The 26,621-nt window shown below is 42.0% G+C and overlaps 1 protein-coding gene across 1 annotated transcript in view; it reads right to left on the bottom strand.

Moving 5' to 3' along the window:
• The window catches only part of pcnt (pericentrin), a 239,082-nt gene that overhangs the window by 80,194 nt on the left and 132,267 nt on the right, over nt 1-26,621 (bottom strand). The window contains exons 35-40 of the mRNA XM_069934046.1: nt 25,407-26,393; nt 21,604-21,762; nt 19,433-19,984; nt 17,224-17,311; nt 9,807-9,979; nt 6,776-6,973 (exon numbers count right to left, since the gene is read on the bottom strand). Coding sequence (XP_069790147.1) covers nt 6,776-6,973; nt 9,807-9,979; nt 17,224-17,311; nt 19,433-19,984; nt 21,604-21,762; nt 25,407-26,393 — 2,157 coding nt within the window. The remainder of the gene's footprint in view (nt 1-6,775; nt 6,974-9,806; nt 9,980-17,223; nt 17,312-19,432; nt 19,985-21,603; nt 21,763-25,406; nt 26,394-26,621) is intronic.

Below are 26,621 nucleotides of genomic sequence, written 5' to 3'. Positions count from 1 at the left end.
AGACAGGTGTAGCAACTGTGTTGCAGTGCAAAATGAAGAATGAGAAAATGATCAGATGTAGTCGAGTCAAAGTCGTTGACTCAGTCACACGCAGCTTTTTAAAACCTTGTGCACTCCAAATGATGTCATCACATTGTGATGTCACAACGTTACTCAGAACCTCCCGAGCCAGTTTGATTCAGCCTCTGGTGAGCTGCTACATGGTCCCCCACCCCAGAACCGGCAATAGGAGACTATTACTGTCCACCATTCTTGGGCGGTCATCCGCTCCTTCACATTGGGGGTTGTGGCAAGGGCTGCTCTCTGAATGCCCTCCAAAGTCCAGTTCATAAGTTGTATGATAGTTTCATAGCACTCTGAGGGGGCCTATGTGCACCTCTAAACACAAACTCAGAGTCCCAGAGTTCCTTTGGGATGAAGGGTGTGGTTGTTCCATGCCTTGACATGGGAACTGGACTAATTTTCTAAGCCGCTCCCACAGTCTGCCTTAGATTTTAGTCGATGACACCTCCTATCCATGAGCTGCAGGCTTGAACTCCACAGGTACAATGAGCAGAGCTTCATAAACCAACTTGACTGATAAGGAGTTGAGATCCTCTTTGTGTGCCGTTCTTATTCCTAGAAGGATCCAGGGCAACTCATCCACCCAATTAGGTCCCTGGAGGCGGGCCATCAGTGAAGCCTTCATGTGCTTATGGAACCATTGCACCAGGCTGTCAAGTGGTGGAGCTACATTTCCCAACAGTTGCAACAAAACGACCCAGAGTGCAGAGGTTAACTGTGGGCCTCTGTCGGAGGTGACGTGTGTGGGTAGGCCAAACGGAGAAACCCAGGCAGAAATAAAAGTTCTGGCACATGAATCGGTCGATGAATCCATCATAGGAACCGCCTCCATCCACCAAGTGAATCTGTCGATGACCATTAACAAGTACCTAGATCCTCGTGACACCGGAAGAGGGCCGACAATATCAACATGCAAGTGATCAAATCTGTGCTGCAGTGGCTAGAAAGGCTGAATACTCCGCCTACTGCTGCTTCGGACATGTCTATCATCAAGGCAGTCAGTGCATCCATTTGTGGATTGACCTGCAATGTTGCCTTCGCTAGGGCACCTGTGGTCTGCTGGAATTCTACTGTTGTCTCCTTTGTCCACTCGAGTTCTTTGCCATTGCTGGACATGAGGTTGAAGAGGGATTTCATAATATGGGCTGTAGAGGGTAGAAAGTGGACATAAAAATTGACTATCCCCACAAATTCCTGGAATCCTTTGATGGTATCAGGCCTCGGAAATTTGGGGATGGCTTCCACTTGGTTAAGCAATGGATTGACATCCTGGCTGCTGATCTGATATCCCAAGAACTCGATAGAGGACTGCCCGAATTTGCACTTGGCAGAGTTCACAGTTAGCCCAAATTCCTGTAGGCGGTGGCAGAGTAAATGCAGATGCTGCAGGTGCTCTTTGTGGGAGTGGCTGGCAACGAGTATGTCATTCAAGTATACGAAAAGGAAGTCCATGCCACACCCCACTACGCCCTTTGGTCACTGGAATGTTTGTGCAGCATTTTTGAACCCAAAGAGCATTTACAAAAATTCGAAGAGGCCAAACGGTGTTTTGATGGCGGCCTTGGGCAGATCCTCCTGGTTTACAGGTATTTGGTGGTACCCATGCACCAAGTCAATTTAAAAAAATATCTTGGCCCCATGAAGATTAGCTGTGAAGTCCTGTATATGGAGTACAAGGTAACGGTCTGCAGTGGTAGTATCAATGCCTGTAATCCCTGCAAAGCCTCCAGCCTCCTGTGGCTTTGGGCACCACATGTAATGGGGAAACCCACAGGCTATCAGACCTGAATATGATTCCAAGTTCCTCCATTTTGTGAAACACTTGTTTTGCAAACCGTAATTTGTCGTGCAGAAGGCATCAGGCACGGGCATGAAGAGGAGGTCCTTGGGTGAGGATGAGTGTGACAGTGGGGAACTGGAGTGTGACAATGTCCAAAAACTCCCCAAGAGGTTTGGCGAATTCGTTGTTCGAGTACTCCACGGCATCTAGGCTTTTCCAAGGCAAAGAGTCTGGAATGTTGTGGTGTTCACCAACTGGCGTCCTTTTAAGTCCACCATCAGTCATCAGTGAGTGGGCTCCGAGGAAGTTGGCACCCACCAACAGCCAGGACACAGCAGCAAGAATGAACTTCCATGTGAACTTATTATCACCAAATTTCAGGGTGTCGATTCAAACTGTCATTCACCGCAGTGAGCGCCAAACCAGCGATATTGGTACGGGTATCAAAGCCCGAAGGAGGAAGGTCAATAACCTCCATACCCATGTCAACTAGAAACGTAGAGTAGGGTGTTATGGTGGCCAGCCGCCATACCCATTAGCGACAACTGGCCATAGCTTTTACCCGGAAAAGTGCAAGGGAGTCGGCAGCGGCGAGCTCCACAACCCCAGTATTGATACCTGGGCCTTTAGGTGTGACGCAGCACTAATTTCTGTGGGGCTTGCACCTACAGAATGTCTGCATGGGCCACTTTTTGAGGATTCTCAACATCCTCATCAGCCAACATGAGCCTGATGTCTTCTGGCATATGCTCTAAAATCAACCGCTCAAAGAGCAAACAAGGCCTTTGGCCATCTGCCAGTGCCAACATGTCTACATGTCTTTCGTTAACTCCACAGGGGCGCTGTTCCCCCAGGTCATCGATATGGAGGAGCCATGCAGCTCACCCACACCATAAGAAACTGTAAATTCAGAGAAGGAGGGCTGTTAAGGCTTCATTCTTGTCAAGATCTGGTGGGTCCTGCAGGAAATCCATTACTCAACTGGCTGTGTCCTGGTCAAGGACACTTACCACATGATAGTACTTAGTGGCATCCACTTCTATCTTGCAAATGTGGAACTGCACCACAGCCTGCCCGAACCAAACTTCAAGATGAGTGGATCAAAAGACAGGCAGCTTGAGGAAAACCGCTGTGTTGTCTATGTTGGGTCCAAAATCCGTTTAGACCTGTTGGGGGTAACCAATGTCGCATGTTGCAGTGCAAAATGAAGAATGATAAAATGATCAGACGTAGTCGAGTCAAAGTTCAGTAAAAGTCATTTACTCAAACAGTCACACGCAGCTTTTTAAAACCCCACGTGTTCCAAATGACGTCATCACATTGTGATGTCACAATGTCACTCAGAACATCCCAAGCCGGTTCGATTAAGCCTCCGGTGAGTCGCTAACACAGGAAGAGATAGAGACTGGGAAGAGAGAGAGACAGAGAGAGAAAAGGAAATAGAGACAGATAGAGAGAGATGGAGAGACAGAGAGATGGTCAGGGAGAGAGACAGAGTTGGGAAGAGATAGTCAAGGGGGAGAGAGACAATGAGAGAGAGAGAGTGACAGAGAAAGAAAGAAAAAGAGAGGGGCAAGAAATAGAGAGAAACAGAGCCAGAGATAGACAGAGAGATATAGATAGAGTCAAGAAGGAGACAGGGAGAGAAAGAGAGAGAGAGAGAATGAGACAGGGAAGAGAGAAAAAAATCGCACCCAAGTGCTGGAGGGAATCAATTGGTCTATAAGAAACAAAGATATATTGATGATGTTTTAGGCCTCAGCCCGTCTTCAAGGAATAAGAAGATTTAGCAAGAAACAGGAAATCTCAGAAAGTCTCAAAAATTGAGACAATGCTGGCTGGGGGAGGAATCCAGACCAACAAATGGCATTAATTGGATATAATGGATGAGGTAATAATCAATCATGTTTGTGTGAAAAGAGATGGAATAGAGAGACAGAGCTAGAGGAAAGCGACGAGGGAAAGAGGGGAGGGGGAGATTTAACTAAAGAAATATTAATACCCTCTGGTTGGAGGGTGCCAATTTGTGGGTGGTCTCAGTATGGCAGTGCATGAGACCATGGACAGACATGTCAGCAAGGGAATAAAATGTGGAATTGAAATATGTGGCCACTGAGAGAACCATGCTATTGTGGAGGACAGAGCTGAGGTGGTCAACAAAAGTGATCTCCCAATCTGCATCCAGTCTCTCCAATGTAAAGGAGACTACAACAGGATACAGAAGCTGACTCCTGCAGATTTACGTGAAATGTTTCTTCACTTGTAAGGACTGTTTGGGGCCCCAAATGGTGGTGAGAGGAGGATGGTCTAGGTGCAAGTGGAGTATCTCCTGTGGTCAGAGGGCTAGGTCCCAAGAGGATGATTGGTGGGGAGGGAGGAGTGAACAAGGGAGTCACGGAGGGAGCAATCCTTGCAGAAGGCGGAGAGGGGTGAAGAGGGGAACATGTATCTAGTGGTGGAATCACGTAATAGGTGGCAGAAATGGCAGAGGAGATTGTGTTGAATGCGGAGGCTGACAGGGTGGTAGGTGAGGAATCCTGTCTCTGTTGTGTGTGGGAGCAGAGGAGGCCAGGGCAGATGTGCGGGTAACAGAGGATATGTGGGTGAGCACCAAATAGAAGGAAAGCCACTTCGTTTGAAGAAGAAGTCCTCATCCTGGGTGCAGATGTGATGGAGGTGGAGAGTTGAGATGAAAGAGAAATTAAGAGAGAGACTGAGAAAGAGAGATGGACTGACAGACAGACAGACAAACAGTCTTAACTCCAGAGCATGGAGATCCAGACATAGAGGACACAGACTTAAAGTGAGAGGGGAGAAATTTAAAGAAGATCTGTGGCCAATTTATTTCCCTAATTGATTTCTGGAATAAATTGCCAGTAATGATGGTAGAGACAGATACAATCACACCATCTAAAAATGCACTTGGTTATGATAGGCACAAGAGGGATACAGGCCCATTGGCAGTAATCTAAACAGGCAACAGTGGTCATGCATGAGGTGGGCCAAAGGTCATGCTTCTTGTGGTACAAAGAAAGAGCAACATAAGTAACTTTGTCCAATTAGTGGTAAGGAGGGACTGACCCCAATACAACAACAAGAAGATCATAGTCAAGAAATCATTTTTTATATGTGTTCTCAAAAACTGACAAAACATACCAGGCATTTATATCAGAAGGGAAAAGTATTAGGCGAGAGAGCTATAGGGTTAGTGGATGCTTTTGTTTATAATCTTCCACTAATTCTGGAAATAACCCAGCAAAATGGAAAACATCAAATGCAACTCATCAGGCATGCGAGAAAATAATGGAGAAAAATCAGAGAACTACAAACTATAATCCTAAAAAATAATGCCCAGGAAGTGTTGGAATCCATTACCAATGAAATAGTAACACAGCACAAAGTAAAGCATCATAAGATTGTGCACATTAAGATAGTTTTAGGAAAGAGACATCATGTTTCATACATTGAAGATGCAATGAGCTAAGTTGATAACAGAGGAGTTGGTGAATACTATGCCTGTCTTGATTTCATGTATACAGTATTTTGTTAGGCAAACAGCAAAATAATATCCACAGGATTGATAGTTACTCAAACAAGGCCTTTTAATCCATCCTCTGTTGAAATAGATATGTTGATTCTAGGCCAATCTGGTTGCTTAACTGTCGCACATGCGCTAACCGAACTCCAATATATGAACCCATTGTGCATGCACCAACCAAAGACCCGCGCATGTGCAAAGCAATCAAGATGGCCATACCCAGCTTATGGAGCCTAGGAGGCCTACTAACAAAAGCTGCTTTCAGGTGGAATCGCCAGGAGAATGCGGCTCCAGAGCGGCTGCGGGTGTCTGCGAAGGGACATTCAGGTGGCAGCGCTGAAGGTGGTGTCCTGCCACCTGAAAGGTCTGAAGTGGGGAGAGGGGCCGCAGAGCAAACGCCGGCTCCTGACTCCGGGCAGGGGCAGCCGTCTGACAGCTCACCTCCTCGCTGCCTGACAGCCCCCTGGCCTGGGACTGTGGGGCTGGGGCAGCTGGCATGGGTCTGCAGGGCTGGGGTGGCCGGCGGGGGGCTGCAGGGCTAGGGTGGCAGGCGTGGAATTACGGGGCTGGGGCGGCCAGCGCGGAAATAACAGAGCTGGGGCAGCCAGAGGGGGACCTACGGGGCTGGGATGGCTGGCTGGGGACTACGGGGCTGGGGTGACTGGCAGGGTCTACAGGGCTGGAGCGGCCGTCCATCCCCCTCCGGCCATTCCAGCCCCATAGTCCCATGCTGGGGGACTGTCAGACAGCAGGGAGTTGGGTCGCCAGCTGATTGTCATCAGCCCGACTCCTGCTAGGCACCTGAAAGCTGCTAGCAGCTTTGCCTGGTACTGCTTTAAGGTGCAACAGGGGATTCTCGAAGCAGCATATTATACCTACAGGAGAAGGGTTAGGTAGGTAAACCTCCTGACTGGGTTCTCCACTTTCAGGTGGCCACCTGACAGCCACATAGGACTACAATAGGCGGCTTTACAGTTGGGTATTGAAGCCACCTGAAAGTGGCTAAAGTAAGTACACACATTTTGGCTCTTGCATGCCCTGTATCCCTGTTATAGTTTGTGAAATACAACATTTGATTAAAAAGTTTGCTTAAGACTACTGTACTCCACGCGCATGGGCAAAATTTTGGATATACCTGTAGTGCCAAAATAGTTACTTAGAGAAAGCTCCAGCAATTACTTAAAACTAACTGTTGGACCATGCATAACTGTTGAAAAAATTATGCTCATCTAACTTCTAAATGTGGAATCTTTCATTGAATAGTCCTCTAACTTGAAAAGGTGATCATTGTGGACCAGCCCATTTTTCAGGTGAAGAGTATCTGAAGTGATGGGGAGGGAGTTATTCCCTTGCTTCGGACCACGTTCAGCTTTGGCACATCTTGTCACACTCACCTCATCAAACTTGTTTAATGCCTTCGAAAGCAAGTCTTTCAATAGCTGAATTGTGTCAAGCAGCCCCTCTTTCTCGTGCTGCCATTCTGCCATTGTTTTACTGGAGACAGACATAAGCTGAGATCCACGACAAAGGGAAGGCCTTTCTGTTAGTGCGAGCACACGACAGCCTTCCTCGTGGACTTGATTTAGCAGAGCCTGGTGAAGGAAGCAATTGTGCAGACTTCAGTCTCAGTACTGGATTTAACATCTAATATTCATGAAATTAGATGACTGGTATGATGTAGTCTCAAATTCTTTTATTTAGCATTTCTAATATTAGATTGTGCATTTATGAAGGGAATGCATAGGAAAGATAGTAATCTTTTTACCCATAGTAGGGCAATCTAAGAAAAAGGAGCTTGTGCTTGGACAAGAAAAGTTAAAATATTTGGCATGAAATCATTAAGTTGTATAAAGATACATTCTGCTTTGAAGGCAGGAAAAAGTTGACGTATCTCGTGTAAATTACATTTTTTGTAGTAATACATGACAATAAAATGACTCAGGAACGTTTTGCTGGAGAATATATGTAATTGAAAGCTTAATACAGTAAAATCCCCAGTATCTGGAATTCAAGCAATTGGCAACTCCCCTCCACCCCCCCCCCCACCCGGGGGGGGGGGGGAGGGGGGGGAATAAATAAATAAACAGACTTAAAGTCAATAAAAAACAAATAAATGTTTAAAATTGTCAAAGTAAATGCTCCTCAAAGCAACACACAACTCCTTGCTGAAGATGGAGCAAACATTCAGCCAGCAGTGAGCCGTGCCTGCAGTGGTTCTTTGAATTAAATGGCATCGCCCAGGATGAAGAGCCGGCCGATGCTGCTCGCCGCTGGGGCGACTTTCACAAAGTGTCTCCCTATTAACACCTAGTAACTCTTTATCTTTATTAGTATGAAATATATTAGTAAGGTTTTATCTATAAACTTGGGGAAAAGGTGTTAATTATGATGGTGGGATGGTTAGCGTAGCAGCTAGCGCAACACTGTTACAGCGCCAGCAAGTGGAGTTTAAATTTTAATTTTTAATTTTGTAAGTTACAGGAATTACCTGATTGAAGTAAACTTTGCATAATTAAGGACTACATTACTGATGTTTTTTTCCAAATTACTTTATATTTTGCACTGTCTTTTGTCTTTTAAACTGTGTATTCTTAATGCAGGTGAATTAGTTTGGCATTGTGTCTCAGTCAATGAGAAAATTTGCATATCAGGCATCCATGATTCCCTTAGGAGCTGGATACCAGGAATTCTACTGTTCAAGTAAGACCAATTTATCTATGACCATATGACTTCTCAAACTGAACAGACTGGTATTTACATCATGGCCCCAACTTGTCCATGACAAGTCTACCCAGGCTAGTCCCTTTTACCTGTATTCAGCCTGCATCACTCTAAGCCCAAGTGGAAGCCAAACCCTTTTGAAATGCCTCCTCTCATCTTAAAACTGTACCCTCTTATTTTTGAAAATCACACCATGGGATAAAGATTCCAAGTGTCTACTCTATCTTGTACACACCCCCAGCCCCTTGCCAATCAAGTTTAAACCATCCCAGGAATCACTGGCAAATCTCCCTGCCAGAACATTGCTCCTCCTCCAGTTCAGATGTAAACCTGCCTTCTTCTACAAGTCATAGCTTCCCAGAATTGAACCCAATGGTCTAATGACTTGATGCTGAGCGTCAAGGACACAATTTCAAATTGGATCAGTGAAACAAAACTTGGAAAATAGTACCTTGACTATGGAAGACCAGTGGACCGATATAGGGCACAAGAATGGGAGAACATCCCCCTATTGAGAAGGAGGAGCTGGAGAGAAGACCCTATTGCAGTGGATCAGTGCCATATGTCACTCAAGGAAGAGGCAACTAGAGACTGGCTTGGGGGAATCAGGCATTACGACCAGAAGTCCTGAGGGTCCCAACGGAGAATAGGGCTCCCGAAAGGCCCCGTGAATTAACAGCTTTGGATCGGAGCCAGGGGCCAAAGAGGGTAACTTGGATGCTGAAGCTTGGATTCACTTTTTGAATGGACAGGAGGCCATGGGGCTATAGAGGTTACAGGAATGCAGGAAGCAGCACCATAGGAGTAAGTGGTGGGATTCATGGACACTCGGTATCCCTAAAGGGACTCTACTTTGCTCCTCTTTCTCTTCTCAGTGGGAGTGCTGGACTAACGGCATCTCTATGTGTCTTTATGGCCAAAAGTAAACACATTTTGTGTTTTTACTTTATTCACGGTCTCTGCAAAATTGCGTGTTTTACTCCACATTTTGTGTATTATCTACACAACAATAAAGGATCTTGACTATACCAAAACATTCTCTCCCCCAACAAAAAAATAGTAATTTAGTTTTCATAAAGCAGATACATTGGTACTATTTTATATTCTTTGTACTAGTTTGCCCTTCAGTGGATGAATCTCTTCCCAATTCTGTTGCCCCACCCCAACTTGCCAGTCCCAAAGTAACAAACAGATTGAGATGATGTTCTAAAGTCGCCAAATATATTCTTAAGACAATAAAACCAAAGATTGTGTGGGAAGAGATAGAGAATTACATGCCATCCATGGCCCTCATAATTTTAGAGAACTCAACGAGATCCCCCTCAGCCTCCTCTGCTGCACTAAAACCAGCCTGTCCAGTCTCTCCTCACAACAGAAGGACTCCATCCAGACAACATCCATGTGCATCTCCATCATCCACATCTGTAGAGTGGTGACCAAAACCGAATGGATACTCAAGCTGTGAACCAACCCACATTATAAAACTCATACCATAATCCCCCGTCCCTTTTATTTTATGTGCCAGCTAATGAAGGCCAGCATACTCTTTCATCTGTTACAGAGCCAACCTTTGATCCAATTGGCCAACGTCTTGGATCCCATGAGTGCAAACTTTTTGATTCGCCTTCCATGCAGGATTTTGTCAAATGCCTGACTGAAGTCCATGTAGATTACATAAATGTTGAAGTAAAATGGAAGACTGACCTGGAGCTGAGGAGAAGGCACTTCTTCTGCTGACAGGTTATGTTCCCTTGTATGACTGTCCATATCTATCAATGCAATCCCACGACGCTGTAGATATTCCACAAAACTATTGTCCAGTCGTTCTGTGGTTTCAAGCTCCTGATTTAGCTTTGCACCGAGGTCCAAGCTTGTACCTGTGGAAGGAAAATGAATCAATCGTTTTTCCTTTCACAGACAAAATTTTCTGAAATTCTTAGTGTTGTTACAGAGTTCTGTGTTGTGCATTGGCCTGTGTGTTGTGTGGTTTTAAATTAAAAAGTGACAGTTTGCCTTAGAGAGCCAAGGTGAAGATGAATTGCTGAGAGAGTGGGAGGCAGACTGAGCATGTTCAGAAAATGATTGAAAAATTTCTGGACTTAGACGATAAACCACCACTGGGGGTGTTGTGGAGTGGAAAAAAGCCCAGAGCATGAGTCATGGTCTGGAGGACAATTTAGAATGTTGGGATTTCAAAAAGGATGAACATTTCAAAGGCAGCCAGAAGGATCCGGATCAAGCCAGTTGTTCCTCTCTCTGCAAGCAACACATGACAACTTTGAATTTTGTGCTCTCTCTCTCCCTCTCTCAAAGATCTTTTGGCTTCAGTTTACCAGACAAACTGAATTTTGTTTATGATCTTTGCTTTGGTTGAGATCGAAGTTTTGTAAGTCTTGTGTGTTTTGTGTTTGTTTTGTGTCTAAGTTTTTCTATGGGCTGGTTAGAAATATGACTTAGACTTTAATTACATATGTTATATTTAGGCTGGGGAATTTATTAGTTTTAGACTGTTATAGATATTTGCATAGTAACCAGTGGGCATTTTTATAAATGGGGGGATTTTGAATTAAGGTGATTTTTTTGTTAATAAAGTAATTGTTCATCTTTACCCCTGTGTGATATGCCTTCTTTGTGGTTGTTGGTTTGATCTTGTAACATAATTTGGGGATTCATCCAAGATCAAACCAATTTGGAAGCTTTAGGGGTGATTGACTTGTGCTTAGTTATCAGTCGTCTGAGTTTGACCCAACCTCCAGCTTGAAATTAAAAATAAACGGTGAGTGTATAAATCAGCAGCAGAAAAACCAGCAACTATGAATATTGACCAGTTCATAGCTACCCCTTCAGTGGTTAATTTAAAAATGGCTAAAAAATCAGAACTGATGGTTATAGTTGGCAAGTAAAACTTCTTACTGTAAGAACTGGGATGAAAAAAAAAGGAAATTGCCTGAAAGATTGTTAAGCACTATGTAGGAAAGGGGGTATTTGAAGAAGCTGCATTAGAACAGTTTCCAAAGGAGAAAACTTCAGAGGAAAAAAAGTTGGCTTTGAGAAAACTAAAGTTAGAGGAAAAAAGAGGGGCAGAAAGGAAAGCCGAACGGGAAGCAGTAAGGCAGGTAGAAATGGAGGAGAGAGAGAAAGAATGGAAGCATGAGCTAGAACTATCTAAATTAAAGCTGACCCTAACCCAAGGAGAGGGAGAAGCCCAAAACCCACGTGCTGGTCAGGAGGAGAGGTTTCTGGTCAGTAGAGAATGTTAGTTCCTCCATTTTAGGAAGCTGAAACAGACTGGTATTTTCAGCATTTTGAGAAAGTAGCTGTAAATTTAAAATGGCCACCAGACCAGTGGTCACTCCTGCTACAAAGCGTTCTTAAAGGGAAAGCCCAACAGGTGTATTCATGCCTCAAAGTACAACAAGCAGCTGATTACGAATTTGTAGAGCAGGCTGTACTCCGATCTTATGAACTAGTCCCTGAGGCTTATAGACAAAAGTTCAGGAGTTTAAAAAAAGCAGCAACCCAATCTTACCTGGATTACGCTAATAGGAAGGTTGTGTGTTTTGATCGGTGGTGTGCCGCAATGAAAGTAGAAAATAACTTTGATATATTGAGGGAAATCATTCTGATTGAGGAGATTAAAAATTGTGTTCCTGACGATATTCAAATGTACTTGGCAGAGAAAAATATAAAAAACTTGGCTAGAATTGGATAAATTTGCAGAGGAATATGCTTTAACTCATAAGCCTAAGTGGACACCAGGGAAAACCTTTCACAGGAATACTGCTGATAATCCAAGTAGAGTCGAAAGAAAATCTAGAAGTGAGGTTAAAGGAAGAGAGGAAGAGAAATGGGTGAAGGAAAATTTTTCGAGTGTTATTTGCCACTATTGTAAGAAGCCAGGGCACATAATAGCAAATTGTTTTGTACTGAAAAGAAAGAAAGAGAAAGGGGTGGTACCAACTGCCTGTATTCAGAGTGAGAAAGTTTGGGATATTTTTAAACCATTCATGACTGAAGTTTTCATTTTGGTTAAAGATCGATCCAATTAAGTGACAGTTAAAATCCTGCGGGATACTGGAGCAGCCCAATCGCTTGTATTAAGCAACATTTTGAATTTTGGTGAGGAGACCGATACTGGAGATGTGAATTTAATTAAAGGCATTGGTGGTGAAGCAGAGCCTATACCTTTGCATAGAATAGTGATGAAATCAGACTTAGTTAATGGCCCAGTTACGATAGGGATAAGATCAAGTATGCGGCCCACTAATACCAGCATCATATAGACCAATATCTCTACTTAATTCAGATTATAAAATAGCAAAACTATTAGCAAACAGATTGGCTGACTGTGTACCAAAAATAGTAAAATTAGATCAAACTGGATTTATTAAGAAAAGACAAACAATGGACAATGTCTGTAAGTTCATTAACTTAATCCATGCAGTACAAGGAAATAAAATACCAACAGTGGCTGTTACTTTAGACACAGAGAAAGCCTTTGACAGGGTAGAATGGAATTATTTATTCAAAGTATTACAGAGGTTCATCCTACCAGAAAAATATATTAATTGGATGAAAGCATTATATAAGGGACCATTGGCGAAGGTGACAGTAAATGGATATGTATCAAACCAATTTAAATAAGTAGGTCAACTAGGTAGGGATGTCCACTATCTCCCTCGCTGTTCGCTTTAAAATAGAATAATTGGCAGAACTGATAAGAACAGAAAATAAAATAAAAGGGATAAAAATAAAGGAGAAGGAATATAAAATCAGTTTATTTGCAGATGACATCATAGTATACTTAACAGAACCAGAAGTATCAATAAAAGAACAAGAAATTGAAGTAATATGGAGAAATATCGGGGTACAAGATCAACGCAAATAAAAGTGAAGTGATGCTAATGAATAATGCTGATTACACAGAGTTTAAAAAAGAATCACCAAGATCAAGTCTGCCGGTGGATGGAGTTTCTCTTTTGTTAGGAAATGATTTAGCAGAGGGTAAAGTCATACCTGCGGTGAAACTCATAAGTAAGCCATTGGTTTATGAGTCTGAAAAGGATTTGGAAATCTACCCTGCATGTGCCATTACTAGAACCATGTCTAGAAAAAAGGTAGAGGTAGAGAAAGTCTGTGATGATCTTGTAGTGGAGGCAAGCACTGAGGACAAACCTAAGGATCCAGCTTTGCTGTTGTCAAGGGAAAAATTAATAGCCAGACAAAGGCATGATCCTGATCTTGCTGGGATAAGAGATAAGATTCTGTCTAACCAGGAAATTGAAGCTGTGCCAGTAGGTTACTTTGTTCACGATGGAATATTGATGAGAAAGTGATACCTGCCAGTGAAAACTGGATGGTAGTAAGGCAAGTTGTAATTCCCAAAACTTACAGGAATGAAATATTAAAGTTGGCTCATAGTACATCTTTAGGAGGTCATCTTGGAGTGAAGAAGACGATTGAAAAGATAAGGAAACAGTTTTATTGGCCGGAATTAAGAAAGGATGTTGTGAACTTTTGTAGAACCTGTTACACTTGTCAACTGGTGGGCAAGCCTAATCAAGTACTACCAGTGGCACCTTTACAACCCATCCCTGCTTTCGAGGAGCCCTTCTCAAAAGTGATAGTGGATTGTGTTGGTCCATTGCCAAAAACCAAAGCGGGAAATGAATATTTGTTAACACTCATGTGCACAGCTTCAAGGTTTCCAGAGGCTATTCCCCTGAGAAACATTAAATCGAAGACGATTGTGAAGGCTATGCTAACATTTTTCACACTGTTTGGCCTACCAAGAGGAATTCCATCGGACCAAGGGAGTAATTTTATGTCTGGAATATTTCAACAGGTGGTCTATGAATTGGGAGCCCATCAAATTGTGTCGTCTGCGTATCATCCTGAAAGTCAAGGGGCCTTGGAAAGGTTCCATTTAACTGTGAAAAATATGATGAGGGCTTATTATGTGAAAAATAATAAGGATTGAGATGAAGGAATCCATTTGTTATTGTTCGCTGTTAGAGAGGCAACTCAGGAGTCTCTTGGCTTTCGTCCATTTGAGTTGGTGTTTGGTCATGAAATCAGGGGTCCATTACTATTGTTGAAGGAACAGTGGATACATAATGATATACAATCAAATCTGTTGGATTATGTTTTCAAATTTAAAAACAGATTACATCAGGCTTGCGAGATGGCAAGGAAAAATTTATAAACTGCTCAGGGAAAAATGAAAATTCGGTATGATCAAAAAGCAAAAGTTAGAGACATTAAACCAGGTGACAAAGTACTGGTTTTGTTTTCAATGCAGTCAAACGCTTTGAGAGCTCAGTTTTCAGGACCATATAAGGTGAAATCAAAAATTAACCAGGTCACCTAGGTCATTGAGACGCCTGATCGTCGAAGAGAGCCACAGGTCTGTCACGTGAACATGCTTAAACCTTACTTTGAGAAAATGACTGAGGAGGGAGACTAGGATTCCAACCAAGGTGCTAGTTATAGAGGAAAGTAAAGAGGAGATAAGTTTTGTGGAAGGTCATGGAGCACAGAAAATGATAAGCCCCAGGCTGGAAAATTCTATAGTTTTGCAAAAATTAGACACCGAGTTAATGCATTTGACTAAGTCAGAAAGGGAAGAAATGAAGACATTACTTATGAAATTTAAGGATATATTCCCAGATGTTCCAAGAAGAACTACTGTGATTTGTCATGATGTGGAGGTTAGTGATGCTAAGCCTTTTAAGCAGCATCCTTACTGAGTTAATCAGGAAAAGAGCAGATTGTTGAATCAAGAGGTGGATTATATTCTCAAAAATGACATCATCCAAAAATCGTTCAAATTGGAGTCCACCCTGTATTCTGGTGCCGAAGCCAGATGGCTCAATTAACTTTTGTACAGATTATCGAAAGGTAAACATGGTGACGAAGACTGATGCGTTCCCTATTCCCAGAATAGATGATTGTATAGATAAGGTGGGGAAGGCTACATTTCTTACAAAGATTGATCTCTTAATAGGATACTGGTGTGTTCCTTTGACAAAGGGAGGCAGGGAGATTTCTGCATTTGTTACACCTTCGGGATTGTATGAGTACAATGTTATGCCTTTCGGGATGAAAAATGCACCTGGCACATTTCAGAGAATGATTAATGCAGTAATTCAGGATTTAGAGCACACAGGAGCCTATATCGATGATTTGGTAATTAGTATGGATACATGGGAAGAACACATGCTTGAATTAAAGCAGTTATTTCAGGGACTGGTGGAAGCACACCTCACAGTGAATTTGCACAAGAGTGAGTTTGGACATGCTACTGTAATTTATCTGGGTTATGTAGTAGGACAGGGACAGGTGGCACCGGTTGGAGTGAAAGTATTGGCTATCACTGTGTTCCCTATCCCCGGTAATAAGAAAGATCTTTGGAGATTTCTAGGTATGATTGGCTACTATAGTAGATTTTATAAAAATTTGCAGAAATTACATTTCCATTAACAAAACTACTTGGAAAGAAAGAAAAATTTATCTGGACAGATGCATGCCAGAAAGTGTTTCTGAAGTTAAAGGCCATTTTATGCCATCAGCCTGTACTTTTGTCCCCTAACTTTGAAAAGCCATTCTTTTTAGCCGAGGACGCCAACGAAGTGGTTGGTGCTGTACTGTTACAGAAGAAGGATGGTGATGGAGTAGAACATCCTATTTCGTACTTCTCGAAAAAGTTTAACGACCATCAACAAAATTATTCAACCATTGGGAAGGAGTTATTAGTGCTTGTTTTAGCATTGCAACATTTTGATGTGCATATTTGTACTGCTCAAAAACCATTAATAATATATACTGATCATAATCCATTCGTTTTTCTGTCTAAAATGAAAAATAAGAACAGACGGTTATTGATTGGAGCTTACTATTACAAGAGTATGAGTTAATTATTACACACATAAAGGGGTAGATATGAATCTAATCAAATACGTATTGTTAAAAAAAATGGAGTGTTTATTTTATTTTATTTATGTAATACTTCCATTAATTGTTAAAAATTTGTTCTTGTGGACCAATTGTTTTTTACCAGGGGAGGTGTTACAGAGTGTTGTGTATTGGCCTATGTGTTGTGTGGTTTTATGTTTAAAAAGTGAGTTTGCCTTAGAGAGCCAAGGTGAAGGTGGACTGCTGAGAGAGTGGGAGACAGACTGAGCATGTGCAGAAAATGATCTAAAAATTTCTGGACTTGGACAATAAACCACCACTGGGGGTGCTGTGGAGTGGAAGAAGTCCAAGAGCATGAGTCATGGTCTGGAGGACTGTTTAGAATGTTGGGATTTCAAAAAGGATGAACATTTCAAAGGCAGCCAGAAGGATCCGGACCAAGCCAGTTGTTCCTCTCTCTGCAAGCAACACAAGACAACTTCGAATTTTGTGCTCTCTCTCTCCCTCTCTCAAAGATCTTTTGGCTTCAGTTTACCAAACAAACTGAATTTTGTTTATGATCTTTGCTTCGGTTGAGATTGAAGTTTTGTAAGTCTTGTGTGTTTTGTGTTTGTTTTGTGTCCAAGTTTTTCTATGGGCTGGTTGGAAATATAACTTAGACTTTAATTACATATGTTATATTTAGGCTGGGGAATTTATTAGTTTTACAGTGTTATAGAAATTTGCATAGTAACCAGTGGGCATTTTTATAAAAGGGGGGATTTTGAATTAAAGTTTGAAGGTGAAATTTTGTTATAAAGTAATTGTTCATCTTTACCCCTGTGTGATATGCCTTCTTTGTGGTTGCTGGTTTGATCTTGTTACAGTGTGCCCAAGGTAGTCAGTGGGCATTTTACTGGGGAAAAATGAGATAGCATGACTGCATACTATTCAAACAGAATGGAATTGGAGCCTTTAGCACAATCAAGGTTGAAATCGCCATCATCATACGACCACCACCATAAATATGAAAACACCTAGGCCTTTCATTTTTTTCTTAACTACCACTTCTATGGGTAAAAGATTCTCACTATCTTCCCTATGTGTTAGGTCTGATGTCAGTGTAGGTGGCAGAATATTGCAGGTTGAAGAGCTACTACCTCACTGCGCCAGTGACCTAAATTCAATCCTGCCCTATCTGATTGGAATTATTTTCTGACATACTCACAGCTGCCACAATCTTCACTTATTGAATCAGGAATTGACATCGTAGAAGCCTTATCTTCCTGAAATTCTAATTGTACATCACGTTGGGCCTGTTGAGGAAAACAGAAAACACAAATGGTAGTCACTGGAAGACTGGAAACAAAAGAGTGCTGGTAATTCCCAGCTGGGCAGGAAGCATCTGTGGTCAGAGGATATATTGCTGGATGGCGACCTTGCATCAATCTGGACATGTGAGAAAGTAGAAAAATTTTGGGAAGATCTAAACCAAATATTAAATAAAATTTCAGAAAACAGTATACCAAAAAATCCAGAGATCTTCCTCCTAAGTAACATAAAAAACAAAGAATTTGGAATTGATTTGGGTGATGCACAAAAAAGATTTGTTAAGATAGCTCGAGCCGTAGCAAAAAAATGTATTATGTCAACCTGGAAATCGGAAGATAATTTGAAAATACAACAATGGTATATAGAAATGTATTCCATTAGAAAAAATAACATATAGTTTAAGAAATAATATTGAAATATTTGAACAAATATGGGAGCCTTACATGAAACACAATAGCGAAAACCTACTGGGGACATTCACTACCTAAATTAACGAAAGGAGAAGGAAATGAAAAGAATTGGCTCTGGAATTTCTTGTTTATTTTTATTGAATGACAACATTGTTTGACTGGTTTAATGTATCCTAGATTTTGTACTTTAAATGGACGGGAGGGGGGAGGTAGGGTGGGTGGGATGGGAGGAGGGAGGGGGGGGGAGAAAATGGCACTGTATATATTTGAAAAGGAAAAAGTATGTATCATGGTTAATGGGATTTATGGTGTGAAAAATAAAAAATTTAAAAAAAAAGAACTGGCCAACTCATATACGAATGAGCCATTTAGTCGTGAATTGACAAGAATTGTTTTTTTACCTAGAGGATAGTGAATCTTTGGAATTCTCTAACAGAGTGCTGTGGAAGATCAGTCACTGAACATTTTCAAGATGGAGATAAATAGAATTTTGGAAACAGTGGAGGAAAATAGTACAGGAAAAAGATCAGTCATGTCACAGCAAATGGACAATATTGACTGTGATACCAAGGCTTAGATGGAGCAGTTAAGTGCATCCAGCATGTTAATGGTCCAACTATGGAAAGGGCCACACCAAACCTATTGGGAAATGAGCCTGGCCAGGTGATCAGAGTTTCAGTGCGAGAGCATTTGGGGAATAGTGATCACAATTCCTTGAGTGTCAAGATAGTTATGAACAGGGATAAACCTGAACCTTATGGGAAAATACTAAATTGGGGAGTTCAAATATGACATGATTAGACAGGAGCGAGGGGGAGTGTTTTGGGAGCAGCTGTTGTCAATCAAGTCTATAACTGACATGTGGAAATTGTTTAAGGACCAGCTATTTAGTCCAGGACCAGCATGTTGCAGCAACAAGGAAGAATAGGGAAAGAAAGACAACAGATGACAATAGAGGTTATGAATTTAGTCAAAAAGAAAAAGGTAAAGTTAAGGAAAATCGGTCAAGGCCCTGGAGGAGTAAAAGGACTGCAGGAAAGAGATCAAGCAGAGCATTTGGAAGGTTATGGTGCTTTGGAAATGTCATTAGTGAGCAGGTTTGAAGAGAATTCCAAATCATTTTATGCTGACATTGAAAACAAGTGGGCAATAAAGGAAAGGAAAGGACCACTCATCAAGGAGATAGGAGGGAATATACTTGTTCAATATACAATAGTAGAGTTTAAGAGGTTTCTTGACAGAAAAGCTGGGTAGAGAGGGATATCCAAACAGTAGAGTTTTAGTTCAACTTGGCCATCATGACACGTGGGTCAAAGGGCTTGCTCCTGTGTTGAATTGTTCCATATAAAAAAGGGTCAAATGGATTATTCCTACAAATATTTACTCGGTGATTTTAAACTTCAGGATTTGTTCATTCAGCAGGAAAATTTACTGAAGATACAGAATCATCCCAATGTTTTAACTGCAAAACAGCTCCCTGCTTATCTATGGCATCTATTGTGTTATTAATGGGTTTAAACACAGAAAAGCAGACTGGTCGCAAAATTGACAGGAAACAGACACCAACAACCAAGGTTTATGAAGGATGCCTAAAATACTAGCTGGGGTGCTGAGAATATTACCCATAAGTTGTATAATGGTAGGATTAACTCAATTGTACAAATAAAACAGAATTCACAAGCTCTTAACTCTCACCTTTCCGGCATCAGAGGATTCGGAGAGTGAATGTGCGTGGTCAGATGGGATTAGAGAATGCCCGTGTCTTCTGGCTTTTGCAGAGGGATTGCTCTGACACTCTCCATCTGTCTCTTTCTCAAATCCAGATGATCTGCTTTGAATCAACTCCACATCTGTGCTGTGAACCCCACTGATCTCAGAAATCCTGGACGTGTGCAGTCCATTCATCCAGTCCTGACTTTCCTCAAACTTTCTCATCAGCTCTGGAGAACTCAGTAGGCTCTCATTGATTGTGTGCCTGTAGACAAGTGGCTGATGTCCACCTTGACCAAGAGTCTGAGATGCCTCTTTGAAAACTGATGGGGTGGTTTGTGACCCATTAGTCTCTCCGTTAGTCTGCTGCTGCAACTTAAGTTCCTGCCTCTGACACTTCTCTTTCAAGTCTTCAACTTCTTTTGCCTGATTCGCTAGTTCCTCCTCTTGCTGTAACAAGGCTTCTTGCAATTGGTTCACCTGAATTTTCAGGTTGCGGGTATGGATCTCCAAGTCAGCAATGGTGTGCACTTTTACCTAAAAAGCAAGGAAAGCAACAAAAATAAGAATTAGTTGGATAATACATGTACAATATGTATGTCAGCTAATGATCTCTTACCAAAAACATAGTAATGAACCTTATACTTCAAATGGGAGAAAAAAATTATTCTTAAAATTTGAAAGACAATTGAATTTACTGCACTTGAGCAGCATTTTCAAAGGGAAATGAACAGAAATTTGAGGAGTGTGTAAAAAAGATGTCCAAGTAGTCTCTTTGTGGTGTTTGATTCTAACATTGTAAATGTAGTCAACTCATTTGCAATCACTTCCAAACCTCATTCCTACAATATACAATGCATTCGAACTTTCATCCTTCTGGATGTAGACGAGTAAGGACAGAGGGTGGGCTATTTCACCAAAGCTTTGTAGTGCAGACTCATTCAAGGGGAGGGTAGAAATGAAAAAGAATATAGCAAGGGTAGACATAGCACTTAAGCTCTCAGAATCTTTCTTTCTCCATTCAATTAGGCTCCTTTGGGCTGGTTATGTAATCTTTAATATCCTTAAGATTTCTGCCACTTCTTAAAAATACAAGGTTTTAAAAATGTAAATTATGACATTTTCTGCTAAGTGGTGGTGATTGCCCCTAAACAATGGTCTTGTTCCTGACCATCACATACCTTTTCATTTTTTTCCCTCCATAGAACATTACAGAAACAGGCCTTTCCAGTCTGTGCCAAACTGTTATTCTGCCTAGTCCCACTGACCTGCACCCAGACCATATCCCTCTATATCCCTTCCATCCATGTACCTGTCCAAATTGTTCTTAAATGTCCAAATTGAACCAGCATTGACCACTTCAGCTGGAAACTTGTTCTACACTCTCACCATTTTCTGGGTGAAGTTTCTCCTCCTAATGTTCCCTTTAAATATTTCCCCTTTCACACTTAACCCTTGTCTTCTAGTTTTTACCCAACCTAAACTCAGCAGAAAAAAATGTGATTATTCCTTGAATAACCCTACACCATGATGCTTTGGTCAAAATGATCATATTTATTGGCAGCATAAGTTTATCAAGGTCAAAACCAAAACCAAAAGCTGCATCCCCTGCATCACAATATCTATGAGATGCCCTCTCTTTCTGACCAAGCTTATGCCTCAATGATCGAGCTATCCAGCTAACTCTACCTCTCCACAATGCATCACAATATGTGCATAAAGTTAATTTTACCTCTACCAGTAAAGGACTCTGAAGTGAAAGTAATGATGATTGGATTGGCTGTGTTTTCAAGGATTCTCCCTCTACCTCCATTACAGTTCCAACAATTCATTTGCTAGGCCATCCCCCACATTAAAAAATAACAATTAATTTCATGCAAATAATTTTCAGACCACCACCAAAATGCATGGCTTAAAATGGGGCAGAACAGTTAGCGTAGCAGTTCTCCCCATGTCCACATGGGTTTTCTCAAGCAGATCCTGTCTCGTCCCACCATTCAAAATATACCAGGGTTGTAGGTCAATAGGGTGTGATTGGGCAGCACAGACACGCGGGCCGAAAGGGCTTGTTACCGTGCTGTATGTCTAATTTAAAATTAAATTCTGACCCAGTACATCTCGAGGCAGCACAATAGCTCAAACTCGATCACTTTTACCTGTTCGGCCTCCAGTAATTTCTCCACTCTCTCTTCACTGGAGCTCAGCTCCTCCTTAACTGCAGAAAGATCTGCTTGCAGTCTCTCGTGTTCGAGATTCAGCTGGGCAATGAGCAGTTCCTTCTGCTGCAAGGCACTTTCCATCTGTTTCAGTTTCTCCTGGTTTGGGAAATGAGAAACAGACAATTCCCATCAGCCATTTTGTGGATTAATTATTGATCTCTGGTACAAACCTGATCCAATGTTTCCTCTGGATTAACTGGAACCACAAAGGGAATGAAAATTGTATAAAAGAAAAATCATGTATTCATTGCAGACATTTTAGTTCAAAAGCAGGAGTTGACATACTTATCATAATCCCAGGTAGACCTGGCTCATTGGTTTGGCTGGTCATACAGTTTGGCTGCTAATACCAATCTCTGATTTGAACTCTCTTATCATGGGACAACATCAGACGTGTCAAGTTAAAGGATAATACTCGGTGTGAGAGGAGTGGGTGATCAGGATTTTGCTCCTGATCAACATAAAGTCTCGGGAATAACATAAATAAGGCTAAGACAAGAATAAAAAAGTCGGTGCTGCTATTGATGTGGACTAGGGAGAGTGGGGAGAGGAGCAGCAGTGCTCCTCCACAGAGTCCTACTGCCTGGTCGTTATGTCATTGAAACAACCTGTGTTTTTTTAATATAAAGTAAGAGAAAAACATAGACCAGCGTAGGGCAGAAGACATCATCCTGTCAAGAAGGAGAAGCCTGGAGATGACAGTACAGGGAAAGAGACAAATGAGGGGCCCGGTGGCTGAAGGACCCACACCAGGCTGTGGGAGACTGGCTCATGTAAATCAGGTGCTGGGATCAGGACTATTGAGGATATCAATGGTGAACAGGGCTCCCACAGGGCCTTGAGGGTGAGCAGCTTTCTAATCGTATTGAAGGTTCAGAACCAGGAGCTCAGGTTCACAGCTGGAGTGGACAGGAGGCTGTGAGGATGCAGGAGTGCTGGAGAGGAACCACGGATACTCAGTGTCTATGAAGGGACTCTCTTTTGCTTTTTTTTCTCTCAGTGGTGGAGGCACCAGATTAGTGGTGCCAATTGGCAGGTTTTTATGGAACACAAAAGTATTATGCACATGTCAATAAAGGAAGCTTAAATCGACTCAGTTAGAATACACAACCAGTGCCGTTGCACATGCACCAGTCTCATATCATTCTCAGTCGTATTGATCCATAAGCTTATTGAGTTTTAGAAAATACTTTGATGAGAACATATTAAAGTACAAGAGTCATAATAATGATACCCTGCTCCTCAAACTACCGGCAAGGCACACCAATTTTAAACTTCTGTATTTTTTACCTTTTTATTTTCCATGATTTTTTTGCCTGTTGATTGAATTCTGGACAACAAGGGTTTTACTGTTTTTGGGAAAATACTGGAAGCAACAATAATGATATCAAAACACTTAGAAAGTAGCATGACGGCCCAAAATCAACATGGAGATTATGTTTAACGAATGCACTGAATTAATTAAGGACAGATCTAGCAGAATGGATGAGGAAAATCAGTAGGTTGTTGGATCAGAAGCTCTGGACAACAAAGGAGTTTGGTTAGAGATCATAGAATCTGGAGTAAAGCACCAGTATAGCTTCACTGCTGACTAACTGCTGGAAAACAGTTGGAATGAATGGGCCCTACTCAGGTCATCAGGCTGAGCCCCGTGGAGCATCACAGGGATCAGTGCTTGAACCCCAACGTTTCACAATTGACAATCAAGTGGGCCAAACATAACTTCTCCAACTTTGATGATGAAGGTGAGTAATGTAAGGTAAAACATCATGAGATGGGAATGTGTAGGGAGTTACCCTGTACAGGGCAGTAACAAGAAGGGGAGGTGTCCTTGTACTCCTGTTAGGTAAAACATCATGAGATGGGAATGTACAGGGCTGTAACAAGATGTGAATGCATCCTTGTACTTACAAGATAAGAGAGACATTGATGGATTGAGAGGCAGGAAGCTAGCAGGGAAAGGATAGCAACAGTTTTAGTCATTGGACAAGTAATGATATGATGATGTTCTAAGCACATATCCAAGGGTATAAAAAATCACCATTTTGCTGATAACGGCAGAATGCATTCTCCGACTAACATGTTTAGTCGCAAGTGTTACAATCCGGTAATAAAGAACAAAGAACCCTGATTTCGACTCAGCCTGGTGTTTGTCTCACTCATTCATGAACAAAGCAGACCTAACAGTAATGATGAAGATTCAGAGAGGGATGGTTGAGTGAATAAACAAACAAACAATGTGAAGTTACCCACTCTGATAGAAAGGAAGTAGAAATATGTACTTTTTTGAAAACAGCGACAGGATGAGAAATGTTGATGCTCAAAAGGGACCCGGGTGTCCTTGTATATACGTTACTGAAAGCCAACAGTCAGTGCAACAGGGAGTAAGAAACTCAAATGGCATTTTTTACTTTTATTACAAGAAGATTTACAAGAGCCGTTGTCATACCCACGCTCCTGTTGGGCTCCGAATCATGGGTCCTCTACGCCATCACCTACGGCTCCTAGAACGCTTCCATCAGCGCTGTCTCCGCTCCATCCTCAACATTCATTGGAGTGACTTCATCACCAACATCGAAGTACTCGAGCTGGCAGAGTCCGCAAGCATCGAATCCACGCTGCTGAAGACCCAACTGCGCTGGGTGGGTCACGTCTCCAGAATGGAGGACCATCGCCTTCCCAAGATCGTGTTCTATGGCGAGCTCTCCACTGGCCACCGAGACAGAGGTGCACCAAAGAAGAGGAACAAGGACTGCTTAAAGAAATCTCTTGGTGCCTGCCACATTGACCACTGCAGGTGTGCTGATATCACCTCCAACCGTGCATCTTGGCGCCTCACAGCTCGGCGGGCAGCAACCTCCTTTGAAGAAGACTGCAGAGCCCACCTCACTGACAAAAGACAAAGGAGGAAAAACCCAACACCCAACCCCAACCAACCAATTTTCCCTTGCAACCGTGCCTGCCTGTCCCGCATCGGACTTGTCAGTCACCAACAAGCCTGCAGCAGACGTGGACATACCCCTCCATAAATCTTCATCCGCGAAGCCAAGCCAAAGAAGAAGAAGAAGAAGACAAGAAGATTTGAATATAGGAATCAAGATGTTTTACTGCAACCCCATAAGGCCTTGGAGAGACCACACTTGAAATATCCTAGAGGTAGTGAAACAAAGATTAGTGTGACTTGGCTTCAGTGGTGGCAGATCTCACATGGAGAGATTGAAAAGAGAGATATCCTCATTGAAACATAGAAAAATGGATGCAAGGATAATATTTCCCCTTGCTGGGGTGGGGGTCTAGAACTTGGGGTCAAATTATGAGCGGGTCATTCAGATTGCAGAGGATCTTTGGAGATTTTTTTTAATGGAGTTGGTTGGAGGCTTGGACGTAGTGCTCTCAAAATTGAAATCAATAGCTTTCTGTGTATCTGAAGAATCAATTGATATGGGAATTGTGCAGTAAAATGGCATTGGGTTATCAGTCAAAAGTTTAGGTTTGAGGAGTTGAATGATTAACTTCCACACCTACTACTTCTGCTCTTGTTAAAATCAAAATTGGAGACTTGGAACACTTAAACAGGATGTAAATAGTTTACAGATTTCACACCTGCAGGAAAAACAACATAAACACATATGATTGGAACATACTTTATCAAAGTTGTCCAAATCTTCACTCTAAAAGTCAAGTACCCAACAAAAAAAAAGTTTGAAAATAATTTCAAGAGAAGTATTTAATGGACTCACCATGAGATCGTCTTTCACCTTTATTTCTGCAACAGTCAGGGTTGTGCCAACTGATTGCTGCTCCTTCTTAAGTTGGTTCAAGTGATCTTTTAGCTCTTCATTCTGGGCTTCCTGCTTGGCTAGCTGACCCTGCAATCGCTCAACTTCCACTTGGAGATTTATACCCTCCTGCTTCAATGTCTGAAGCAGACCATCGCGCTCCAGAAGGTCAGAGCGCAAGGTCTGTAATTCATCATTACATGAACGGAATTGAGCAGTCTTGTCTGCCAGTGCTTGTTCAAGCTCTACTATTCTTGTTGGTAATAATCCCATTTCTTCCATCTCTACCTGCCTCTGTTTCTCAATCATTTTCAGCAGCTTCTCCTTTTCATTCTGAGCATCCTCCAATTCTTTGACACGGGACGAGAGAAGAGTTACATCAGCGTCTCTTTGGGAGATGCGAGTCTTCAACAAGCTGTTGTCCTCCTGAAGGTTGTTTTGCTTTAGTTGAAGTGATACAAGGTTCTGCTGCTGCTGATTGATCTCCTGCAGACTTTGAAGACCGGTTTGAAGAAGTTCTAACCTCCCTTGGAACTGAACTTCATTTTTATCCAAGAGCTGTTCAGAATGCTCTTTAGTCATTATCGCCATTTTCTCTCGAAGCTCTGCTGACTGTATATAAAGGTCCTGTTTGAAATCTCCAGCGCCTCTGCTATCTATTGATTTAAATGCCAGCTCCTGTAGCAGATTGTCATTAAGTCCTCTGGAAGATGCTACATTTAGTCCAGACTCTTTTTCCAAGCTGAAAATATCAAGGTCTTCCTGGGAACTACCGACTTCATGACGATTTGGACCCAATAGTGACAGTTCTTGCTGCAGTTTCTCTATAACCTCAATGAGGTGCTCAACCTCCTCTTCTTTTGCTTGACGCAATCTTTCTTGGTCAACAGTGAGTTGTTCAATTTGTGTTTTCAGCTCTTCGATTTCACTGTTTCTTTCTTCTAATGCCTGAAATAAAAAGATAATCCCATCACATCAGCAGTGAATCCTTGTTTCCTTAATTCCCCTATTTTTATTCACTTTCAACCTGCACTATCCTGCCCTTTTAGTCTTCTGATTATTTCTTCCAGCCAATCTTAGTTTCCCTATTCTTCTTTCCCACTCAAGCACTCCTTTCCATCTGTTAAATCAGTAATTTATTCACCTAATGTGACATTAACCTGAAAGATCAATTCA

Source organism: Narcine bancroftii, chromosome 4 (genome assembly GCF_036971445.1).
Source record: "Narcine bancroftii isolate sNarBan1 chromosome 4, sNarBan1.hap1, whole genome shotgun sequence".
Taxonomy (NCBI): domain Eukaryota; kingdom Metazoa; phylum Chordata; class Chondrichthyes; order Torpediniformes; family Narcinidae; genus Narcine; species Narcine bancroftii.
Note: the sequence above shows the minus strand (reverse complement) of the source record. Positions and strands in the feature narration are given on the sequence as shown.